Source organism: Oncorhynchus tshawytscha, linkage group LG05 (genome assembly GCF_018296145.1).
Source record: "Oncorhynchus tshawytscha isolate Ot180627B linkage group LG05, Otsh_v2.0, whole genome shotgun sequence".
In the NCBI taxonomy this organism is placed as follows: Eukaryota; Metazoa; Chordata; class Actinopteri; order Salmoniformes; family Salmonidae; genus Oncorhynchus; species Oncorhynchus tshawytscha.
Genome location: NC_056433.1, coordinates 55,318,365 through 55,330,765, shown reverse-complemented (window position 1 = coordinate 55,330,765; position 12,401 = coordinate 55,318,365). Strand labels below are relative to the sequence as shown.

The window sequence follows — 12,401 nt, the reverse complement described above, 5'->3', positions numbered from 1 at the left end:
TAAAAGTATGGCATAATTTTACTATTTGTATTCATTTGCATCACTGTCAATTACACTTATTTTGAAGGCAAACCGCAAATTTCACTATTGTCCTTAATCCTTATTGTGGCTAGCATCACAACACATAACCCTGTCCTGTCGAGCCTCACTAGCCAGATGCAGGTAGCTGGCCACTTATAGCGTTAGCTTTGGGCAACAGGGTTAAGTAGCTGGCTAGCTATTTATTTTCATGAACTGAAGCTCAATTTCAAAAGGCGAACAACAAGTAGCAACCTAGCTAATACTTACTCACAAGGATTCCCAAATCATTGCTAAGAATAATGAAAATGACTGCAGTTTTTACTGGTCATTGTTTTCAGGCTGGTAGTATTGGTGCTAGCAAGGTACCAAGCTAAAGCTACCTACCCCAGAAGTTGCGGTCGAACAAATTATGCCTTATAATTTGCTATTAATGTGTAACTCCGGTAGGGAAACATCTGAAAAATAGATCACTTTGTAGTGTGTACCGGTGCTCGACCATTCAGCGAAAGCCGACTTCCCCCACGACAGAGAATGGTTGATTGTCAAGGGTAATGAATTCAATTATCTTGGCTTTAATGGATTTCGCCTTTGAGTTGTCTTGCTGAAATTTTGTTACTCTTTCAAATGACTGCTTGACTTGTTGACTGCTCGATCCACACAGCAGACATTGTGGGCTAGTTTAGGAATGTTGTGTTGCATGTATAGCGCAAAATTTTACGTGGCGTCATTGGCGTTAAACTAGACATCGTGCTGATACCGATGTTGGCATTTTTAGCTAATATCGTCCGATACCGATATGTTCACCGATATATCGTGCATCCCTAATTTAAAAGGCCAGACCGCTCATTATTTTCCTAAATATCACATGATTTCTGTCTGGCATAAGACAGGTTTCCAACCAACTGGCGATAGATTTTCATGTGAATATTCTAAATTCCACACAAATAAAATATGCACATTATCCCACCAGAGATGTATTTTCATCAAATTGACTGGTTGTGCATAGAAGTCTGTGCGTGATGAGGTAATGCACATAAAACAATTACTTTTACGGTTAAATTAGCACGTACTGAATAAAAATACAAGTCATATTGCATTTAACTCTACAGATGGGTTTGTCACAAAAAATGTTAAGATATATAGCGAATATGCCCACTCTGTTATTGGCGGGTGTGCTCTAGCCAACAGCTCACAGATACAGTGCAGGTATAGCCTACATGATGAGATTATTTTGGACAAAAGAGCAAGATCATTTTAATTTGTCAAACGCCAGCAAAGCATCGATCATCATGTCATCAGAATAAAACCCTCAATTTATTGGAAAGAAGCATCAAGCGCATCACTTTGCACTTTCACCACCTTGTGAAGGTCATCGTAACATTTTTCATATGTAGCCGAATAAACTGCATGGTTTCCCCGAGTCGTAGTGGGAGGACCACACATGTCGTCGCATGACTCCAAGTTCTTCTTTGATATGATGGTTATTATGCAGTGTTGTAAAGTACTTAAGTAAATATACTTTAAAGTACTACTTAAGTCGTTTTTGGGGGGGTATTTATATATTTTTGATTTAAGTTTATTTTTACAGGGACAGTGCACATTAATCAACATTTCAGTAAAAGTGCTGGTTTTAGCCAGCTGGCTAATTTTCTACCTCGGTCCCAATGAGCAGTGAGCACATGCAGAGCAACATAGGACAAGCAACACGTAGCATGCAGACAGAACAACATAGGACAAGCAACACGTAGCATGTAGACAGAGTAACATAGGACAAGCAACACGTAGCATGTAGATAGAGCAACATAGGACAAGCAACACGTAGCATGTAGATAGAGCAACATAGGACAAGCAACACGTAGCATGCAGACAGAACAACATAGGACAAGCAACACATAGCATGTAGACAGAACAACATAGGACAAGCAACACGTAGTATGCAGACAGAACAACATAGGACAAGCAACACGTAGTATGCAGACAGAACAACATAGGACAAGCAACACGTAGTATGCAGACAGAACAACATAGGACAAGCAACACATAGCATGCAGACAGAACAACATAGGACAAGCAACACGTAGCATGTAGATAGAGCAACATAGGACAAGCAACACATAGTATGCAGACAGAACAACATAGGACAAGCAACACATAGCATGCAGACAGAACAACATAGGACAAGCAACACGTAGTATGCAGACAGAACAACATAGGACAAGCAACACGTAGTATGCAGACAGAACAACATAGGACAAGCAACACATAGCATGCAGACAGAACAACATAGGACAAGCAACACATAGCATGTAGATAGAGCAACATAGGACAAGCAACACGTAGCATGCAGACAGAACAACATAGGACAAGCAACACATAGCATGCAGACAGAACAACATAGGACAAGCAACACATAGCATGCAGACAGAACAACATAGGACAAGCAACACGTAGTATGCAGACAGAACAACATAGGACAAGCAACACATAGCATGTAGACAGAACAACATAGGACAAGCAACACATAGCATGTAGACAGAACAACATAGGACAAGCAACACATAGCATGTAGACAGAACAACATAGGACAAGCAACACATAGCATGTAGACAGAGCAACATAGGACAAGCAACACATAGCATGTAGATAGAGCAACATAGGACAAGCAACACGTAGTATGCAGACAGAACAACATAGGACAAGCAACACATAGCATGTAGACAGAACAACATAGGACAAGCAACACATAGCATGTAGACAGAACAACATAGGACAAGCAACACATAGCATGTAGACAGAACAACATAGGACAAGCAACACATAGCATGTAGACAGAACAACATAGGACAAGCAACACATAGCATGTAGACAGAGCAATAGCACAAAAAGCAACAAAACACATAAAAGCAACAAAGTGTTTCCACAGCTCACAAGCTACAGACAGACGTGGAAAGCGGCAACACACAGCTAGGATTATGTTCACAAGTCTGATTGGCCTTTAGCCATGTCTTTGTGTTTTTTGTTAAGGTGTGATAGGTGATGCAGTTGTGTGTCTCTCTGATGTCAGTTCGTTCCAGACATGGGAAGCTCTCACTGAGAAAGCAGATTGTATAGTTCCCTTAAGGAAAAGCACCTTTAGTCAGTCACCTCTCATGGCAGACCTTGTGGATCTGCTGCCATGGGTATGGGTTTTCAGTTTAACAAAAGTACTGAGTGGAGGGGAGCTAGGCCATTTAGGACCTTGAATACAAAGACATGCATCAGTGTATTCAAGATCTTTCTGAGGATGTAACAGTGATGATGGCTATTGGGCTTCCTATCAAGCACTTTGAGAGCCTGTTTGTACACAGACTGAATGGGTTTTAAGTTGTACAGCAAACTTGGGCCCAACTAGTCAAGCAGTATGTTAATTGGGGGAGTATCATAGATTTGAAGTGCAGTATGTTAAGTGGGGGAGTATCATAGATTTGAAGTACAGTTTTGCTACCTCTGTAGTCAAACAATTTAGTTAATAATTGGAAATTAGCTAGGTTTACTTTGGTTATTTGAGTTACCTTTTTCATCTGCTTTTTAAAAGGAGTTTGGAATCCATTATGATGCCAAGGTACTTATAATCGGATACACTACATACAGTTTCCCCTGACACCCAAAAGTACTTGTTACATTTTGAATGCTTAGCAGGATAGGGAAATGGTCCAATTTACACACTTATCAAGAGAACCACACTGGTCATCCCTACTGCCTCTGATCTGGCAGACTCGTTAAACACACATGCTTAGTTTGGATGTGCCCCTGGCTATCAGTAAAAAATAAATAATAATGATGGTGCCATCTGGATTGCTTAATATATGGAATTTGAAATTTGTACTTTTACTTTTGATACTTAAGTATATTTTAGCAATTACATTTCATTTGGGTACTTATGTATATTTAAAACAAAATACTTTGACTTTTACTCAAGTAGTATTTTACTGAGTGACTTTCATTTGAATAATTTTCAATTAAGGCATCTTTAACTTTGACTCAAGTATGACAATTGGGTACTTTTTCCACCACTGTTATTATGTCAATATTTATTTATAAGGAATTTCCAGTATTACCTTGGCCTCATAGGTAACCAGGCAGTAGCTTGACTATATTATAAGTATTCTACTTGATGATTCCACATAAGGTGACTGAAGCAAAGAAGCAAGCCTTCCTGCATGTCCTATATTAGGCACAGCAGTCTTCCACCCACTCTCCTACAGCAGAGGAACTGTAAACCAGTCTAGCCAATGAACCAGCCTGCTAATTACACTGTGCTTTCCCACAGAGCAGATCATTATGAGTAAACACCCACCATGCTCCCATTCTGCTGGGCCACTGCCTGTCTGTCTGTCTCTGGGGACACAGTATTGGAAAGGAAGGCATGAAAGACCTAACCTAACCCAGTCCACCAGCTGAGAACCATAGAAGGGAAGCAGCCCCCCACCGCCTTCCACCCCCCACCACTCAAGCATCCCCTAGGGACTAAACATAACAACCGTGAAACATGGCAATTTATTGTCCTAGCAGAAAGCGTTTGAAGTTCAAGCCTCATATCAAATTATTCAAATATGATTGTCAACAACAAACCAGTTATTTGCATTTTAAAGCACCTCACTGGCAGTGACACATAAGCGCACACACTCACAATTGATCCCAACCTCCAGCATCTCTCTGCTCTGCTGTGGACGTGAGTGAGTAAGTGAGAGAAATGCCCCAGTAATCTCTATCACTTCTTCTCTCAGTTAGGAGAGGGCTGCTAGGCACCCGTTTCATTAGCGCCACACATCTTTCTTCTCCCCCCTCTCGCCTCCTGAAATCTCGTTATTCAAATGTCCCTGCTGTCATAGTTCATTAGCACTGCAGAACAGTTTGGTTGTCAGCTGTGTAAATTGCTGTAGGTGCCTTCCTTCATTAGGTAGCCCACCCACAGCCTGTTTGTTCCTTCCATGGCCCAGACTTAAACTCCACACTTCCAGAACTGGTGTAAACCTAGCCCAGAAACCTTTCCATTGCTCTCTCTCTCTCGTGCAGGATAATCGTTGGCTGTGACTAGCAGGCAGGCGGCCGTCTAATCGATAGCTGAGCTCCTCTCAAGGACAACACTGGAAATAAAGAGCTAAAGCAAGCTGGGTTACAGGAAGTGCCGCACTCACGCTGGGTCTGTGGGGGCAAGGCATCCCTCCCTCTGTCCTTCTGCCTGCCTCCCTGCTTTCCACAGCCCTTCCCTTCCCTCCCCAGCCCTGATGAAGCGGATCCTTCCAGAATCAGCCCAGTGGGAGTCCTAGATCAATCAGGGCCTGATGTGGGAGCAGGAGGATCTGCTGACTGGGCCAACAGAACTCCAGGAGCCTGCTGGCATATTTACTGGACCTCAGAGGATGAGGGGGATACATGTACATAAAGACTGATTATGAAGTGCAATTCCACGATAACAGAATGACTCCCAATATTTCACTTGTAAAACCATAGATTGCAAAGTTAAACAAACCATACAACTCAACACACAATGACTACTTTTAAATATTTCCAAATCAAATTTCCAAACAAAAGGCCCAGTGCAGTCAAAATTCTGTTTTCCTGTGTTTTGGTAAATATTTTACAACGGCTGATGAAACCAAACACTGTAAAAGTATGAATTTATTTTCTGATAGTTGCTGTTTGAAAATAGAATCTACACGGGTTTGTATGGGTGGGAGTTTCGGCTTGCCTGGTGACATCACCAGGTGGTACATATAAGCAATAACACCCAAGGAGATGTGGTATATGGCCAATATACCACAGCTAAGGGCTGTTCTTATGCATGACGCAACGCAGAGTGCCTGGACACAGCCCTTAGCTGTGGTATATTGGCCATATATCACATCTCCCGAGGTGCCTTATTGCTATTATAAAACTGGTTACCAACCTAATTAGAGCAGAAAAATAAATGTTTTGTCATACTGTGGTATACAGTCTGATATACCACAGCTGTCAGCCAATCAGCATTCAAGCCTCGAACCACCCAGTTTATAAATGGTCAATAGACCAATAACAAAGAGTTCCAAACCTATCTGGCAATAACAGCTAGCTTTCCCCTCCCCACTCAGACCACTCCCAGACAGTCCTAGCAAAAGTTTTGCTTCAGAAACCATTTTTTTTGCCCCCAAAAAAAAAGCTATTGTTTATTTTTGACCATTTTAATCAAAACTATTACAGATAGGTATTATTTGTTACCCAGAAATTATTTGATATTGTTATAACAAATGGCTGTATTGAGCCTTTAATAAACACACAGTGCCGATGTAAAGTTTGGTAAAAGAATGTTGGTAAAATCTCCATTAGTTATATGTGATCAAGTTTTCCTGAAACTCATTCAAAGATGTCAGCTACGATGTGACACGGAGTAAAAAAAATTAAAAAAAAATATTTTGGTTATTGAACTACAGAAAGTGAAATTAACTAACACCTGGTAACAGAATGATGGTAACAGAATGACATCATTGGTTCCTGATGTGTACTACACTGAAATGCATCATTATGAATGTCATGGTGATGCATCCTGAATAGGTACACAAAAGGTAGAAATATGTAATATCCTCCTTTGCATGTTTGGGTATTATTTGACACGGGTTATTATTGTAATGAGCTCGAACCCCAAATAAGACCAAATCTGTACAGATCATAGAGTTGTTTCACAAGTTTGGACTCACAGTACAGCCCAGTAGAGTAGAGTTCAGTACAATAGAGTAAAGTTCAGTACAGTACAGGGGTAGGTGTGGCAGACAAGCAACCCTAGCTGCTAGGGAGACATGTTGGATGGATGGAGACATGTTGGATGGATGGAGACATGTTGGATGGTTGGGGTTATGGATGGAGACATGTTGGATGGTTGGGGTTATGGATGGAGACATGTTGGATGGTTGGGGTTATGGATGGAGACATGTTGGATGGTTGGGGTTATGGATGGAGACATGTTGGATGGTTGGGGTTATGGATGGAGACATGTTGGATGGTTGGGGTTATGGATGGAGACATGTTGGATGGTTGGGGTTATGGATGGAGACATGTTGGATGGTTGGGGTTATGGATGGAGACATGTTGGATGGTTGGGGTTATGGATGGAGACATGTTGGATGGTTGGGGTTATGGATGGAGACATGTTGGATGGTTGGGGTTATGGATGGAGACATGTTGGATGGTTGGGGTTATGGATGGAGACATGTTGGATGGTTGGGGTTACGGATGGAGACATGTTGGATGGTTGGGGTTACGGATGGAGACATGTTGGATGGTTGGGGTTACGGATGGAGACATGTTGGATGGTTGGGGAATGGATGGAGACATGTTGGATGGAGACATGTTGGATGGTTGGGGTTACGGATGGAGACATGTTGGATGGTTGGGGTTATGGATGGAGACATGTTGGATGGTTGGGGTTATGGATGGAGACATGTTGGATGGTTGGGGTTATGGATGGAGACATGTTGGATGGTTGGGGTTATGGATGGAGACATGTTGGATGGTTGGGGTTATGGATGGAGACATGTTGGATGGTTGGGGTTATGGATGGAGACATGTTGGATGGTTGGGGTTATGGATGGAGACATGTTGGATGGTTGGGGTTATGGATGGAGACATGTTGGATGGTTGGGGTTATGGATGGAGACATGTTGGATGGTTGGGGTTATGGATGGAGACATGTTGGATGGTTGGGGTTACGGATGGAGACATGTTGGATGGTTGGGGTTACGGATGGAGACATGTTGGATGGTTGGGGTTACGGATGGAGACATGTTGGATGGTTGGGGTTACGGATGGAGACATGTTGGATGGTTGGGGTTACGGATGGAGACATGTTGGATGGTTGGGGTTACGGATGGAGACATGTTGGATGGTTGGGGTTACGGATGGAGACATGTTGGATGGTTGGGGAATGGATGGAGACATGTTGGATGGAGACATGTTGGATGGTTGGGGTTACGGATGGAGACATGTTGGATGGTTGGGGTTATGGATGGAGACATGTTGGATGGTTGGGGAATGGATGGAGACATGTTGGATGGAGACATGTTGGATGGTGACATGTTGGATGGTTGGGGTTATGGATGGAGACATGTTGGATGGGTAGGGGGAAATGGGGTGGAAGGTTGGGGGTGGAGGCTCACTTATTTTCTTTCTTTACATACTACATGTTACCTTTTGGTCAAATAAATACCCACGTATTTTTGGTAACAGTGACTTTACACCAGGCAATATTTCTTAAAACTTACAGAACGCAAATCATTTGTGCAAAACTAATATAAAATTGTTAATGTTAGTTGTCTTCACTAACCTTTTTAGTCTGTTTGGGCAGAAATCAAAGCAATGCTCATGACATTTTTAGGGATGGAAAATGGTATATATACTTTCCAAACAATATACTCAGCTTTCATTTGACACCAACTGTATGTGCTCATATGAACTTCACAAGTTGGTGCTCATGGTTCCTTTTACATGGAAATGACCCAAAGCACTATTAGGGAGCTTCGAAGCCAGTGGAGGTGATGATGGGTTTTTCAGATTTCAAACCCTCAGGAGGCCAGATTTCCTCTCCTGTGACTGAGTGACAGATCTCTTAATCATTAGGTGTGATGGTAGATCATCTACACTCTACAGCCTGACCTGTGTAGTGGAGCATTGACCTAGCTGTGTTTTATTAAGTGATCTGACCTAAAGGGAACTGGATGCTAAGCATTGAGGACAGCAGTGCTGATAACTCTACTACTAGTCCGCATTATGCTGATTTCCAGGAACTGCAAGGTGGAGCTGGTCACCAATGTCTGCCTACACTAAGCAGTCTGCCCAACACAGCAAAGGTTATCAAATCAATGGCTCACTGCTATGTAACCAAATGAGGAAGAAGGTTTCAGACTTCTGCATCTCAGGTGTTTACCTAAAGATCAATTGAACTTCATGCATGGCTTCCCTCAGACAAAACAAGTTTTTTTTTTAAATGACTAGACCGAATGCACATTTCAGGCTGTATATTCTGTCACGTCATCAAATCACATTATTGGTCACATACACATATTTAGCAGATGTTATTGCGGGTGTAGCGAAATACACCCACTACCATGTGTTCCACATAACAAGGAATTCGAGAAACAATCATCCATAAAATTTCTATATAGTTTCCCTGGGACTTCCAAAACAGGCCTTATTGGAAGCCAATGACTTTGGAGCGACAAGCTTTCACAGTGTTTTCAAGTCGGTTGTGGTTGAACTGAAACCGAACCCGTGCTTTCTCTCCCCCTCCAGGATGCATAACCATATATTTGAGCTGTGGTTGGTAGCTAGCTTCCCGGGGGATGTATTGTGGACTGCGGAGTTGGTGGATGAGAGGGATTGGAACCACAGCCCCACATTCTGTTGAGTTCTCTCCTAGTCAGTCAGCTGCACAGCTGGCTGGGCTGGGGGAACACAAGGTCTGTATAGATCTGTTCTGTTAGGGTACTATGGGCATGGTATGGAGAGAAAACACAATCTGGAGAGGTAGAATTTCCTTTCAGAAGGCAGCGGAAAAGAGCTCCAATCAAAATAACTTGTAGAATTAATTTGTACCCACTACTATCAAAGTACAAGGTTTCATTGATTATAAATGGCATTACGGGAAAAGGTCAGAACTTAGCCTACATGTGTTCTAAGGACAATGGTGCCCCATCAACCTCTGCCTCTGACCATTGACCATGGCGTCATACTTAGCAGCTTAATCTCCATCCCTAGGAGGACATGAATGTGAAAGCACTCTCCCTCAGGGTGGGGTATATGGTGGCATGAGGGAGGGACAAGGGTTACTCGGTTTTAAAATAGGAGCTTTTTTTTTGATAGGCTACTTTATATGAATGGCATGTACAGTGTTTTTGCCCTTCTGCCTGTTGAAATGTTGTACTGATTCCACAGAACTGGTACATCCAGAACACTATTTTGTTTTACACATAATGTGACATGGGCTGAGCTAATAGCACAAATATTTAGTTAACAATTCAAAGTCAATTCAGATTGCAGTTCCTAATAATGGGTGTCCAGGCCCCATTTATAGACTGCCAGATACTTGTGTTCAAATCAAACAATCAAAAGCAAACACATCAGCAATGAGATGAATGCATGAGAGAAAAATGAATTCTTGAAAACAATAAGTGACACTTTACTGGAGTAGGTCATTTAGTAAGTGTCAATAACCCAAGCCCTTGCCTATAGCTGACTCACCCCTCAAATAGACTGCTGAGTGTGGAAAGGACAAACAAACCTAGACCAGTACAGTATAGCTTTTGGGATAACTCGATGTAGAATGGTCTAATTTGACACTTGAAAGTTAATACCAAGAACAGGAGGCCAAAATTTGCACACAGGGAGGTTCACAAAAATGCTTGTTTTGAGAATTGCCAAATTCTGACAGAATAAATCCCCTCTGCTTAGTGTGGATAATAACAGACCCATATTTGACCTATGTCGGATTCAGTTTACACCCCCCATCGTTGAAATGTTAAACGTAGATTGACTAAGGGTTTACAATACTGCAGCATGTGTTACTTTTTGACAAACATGACCACAAAGGAATTCCCGGATACAAATAGCATGGATACAATGACAAAGAGACACAATGTAACAATCCCTCATGTAGTAAGTTTATGGCACCTCTGTATGCATTCTTACTCAAGTTGTTTCACTGTTTTCAAATAAACTCTCTTCAATAGACAAACAAGGGTTTAATAAGAATTTCTGGATCGCTGTGACTTTATAGAATAGCTGGAAGAGAGCCATTACCGAATGTTACATGTTAATATTAGCCTACTTACCGGGGGTCGATTTTGAGGAAACATTTTGGGCGCCGATTGATGTTTTTTTAATCTTCTTCCTCTTATGGGCAAAAATATTCGGACAGAAATTGAGAAAACGGTATATTGTCGCTTTCAGAGACGCATTTGGCCTGGTTTCAGAGGCGGTAATGACTAATGGGGCTCGGCTCGCTCACTCACTCCTTGCTCAAGACTCCCTTTGTTCTGGTCGATCTCCAACCCACAGAAAAAGAACACTCGATGTAGTAAAGATGCACCCAGTCCGCGACTAGACGTTTAGAGTCCTCGTGACTACGCACTTCGAAAGAGTAGAATTTCACCTTCTCTTCAAGTAAATGGTCCCCTCCCCGGTGTATTCTCACCGTCTAGAATAAAGAGAAAATGTGGCTATATTATGTGGCTTCCGAGACGGAAACCACCACATTCAATGCAGTCTCTTTTGTCTCGTTGGTTGCTCTATACTAGCCTACTCCTTTCGCTTTGCTTTCCTCTCACTCCCTCCTTTTCTGATCCTCGCCTGATCTTCAATGCTATGAGTTGTTTTCTTGAGAGAGAAACATTTGTTGAGATAGAATGATAAGGGAGAATATATCTATTCCTGTTGATCAAGCCAGCCTAGGACTGGATCCAAGGTTGATCCTTTTTCCCTTATTTATGAACAGCATCAAGTCTACTGAGTCTAATGACAGATTAATCCTTAACATTTTAAGGCCAAAACTGCTTTTTAGACCTAAACCATTTCTGACCAGTGCTCTTGTATAAATAGTCTAATGATATTAGTAAAATAAACTTCCTTCTTCATTTTCTCATCATGATTGTACATGTGCTACTCAAATCGGTTAATTCGTGTAGCCATATAATTGAACACCCCTTTGTATTGTATTTTTGGGTAATTTGAGACTCCTATATTAACAATGCTATTATTTTATATACAGTACCTGTAAAATGTTCAATAGAAAGGGGGTGCAATGGAATTGTTCAATGATTGAATAAAATCTCCACGTGGGGCTCGACACATCCACAATCAACACTGATGCAAGTAACCAATGAGTATTGAGAATACCCACGTGGGTACACTGACCGTTTGTTGATTGGAGAATTCTGCCATCATAGTGCTCCAAACGTCAATCAAGTACACAGAAACGGCTGAGAGGACAATTTAACCCTTTAGAGTATTAGAAGTGATAGTGATGAATAAAACAGAGCTGTTGGGTAGACCTACAGTATTCAAATACCTTATTTCCTCTCCCACAAATCGTCTGTCGTTGCACAAATCTTTAATGTTGCGTAATATATCTATAATTGTATTCACGCTGAATTGACAAAAAAAGGTTGGCGGCCCCTATGAGAATATTATATTCAAGATCTAGGTCATGTTCAGTTTTGGACATCTCAAATAAACTATGAACATAAGTAAAGAGCATTCCACCTCACAAACAAATGTATGTAAAGGCAGCAGCTACTCTTCCTGGGGTCCAGCAACATTAAGGCAGTTATATACAATTCAAAATATGACATTACATTTCATAACACTTTTCACAA

General features: G+C 41.6%; 1 protein-coding gene across 1 annotated transcript in view; it reads right to left on the bottom strand.

Moving 5' to 3' along the window:
* The window catches only part of LOC112250890 (transducin-like enhancer protein 1), a 44,666-nt gene extending 33,204 nt beyond the window's left edge, over positions 1–11,462 (bottom strand). The window contains 1 exon segment of the mRNA XM_042322099.1: positions 10,860–11,462. Within this exon segment, the coding sequence (XP_042178033.1) occupies positions 10,860–10,883 (24 nt within the window). The 5' untranslated portion in view covers positions 10,884–11,462.
* Between the last annotated feature and the right edge of the window lie 939 nt (positions 11,463–12,401).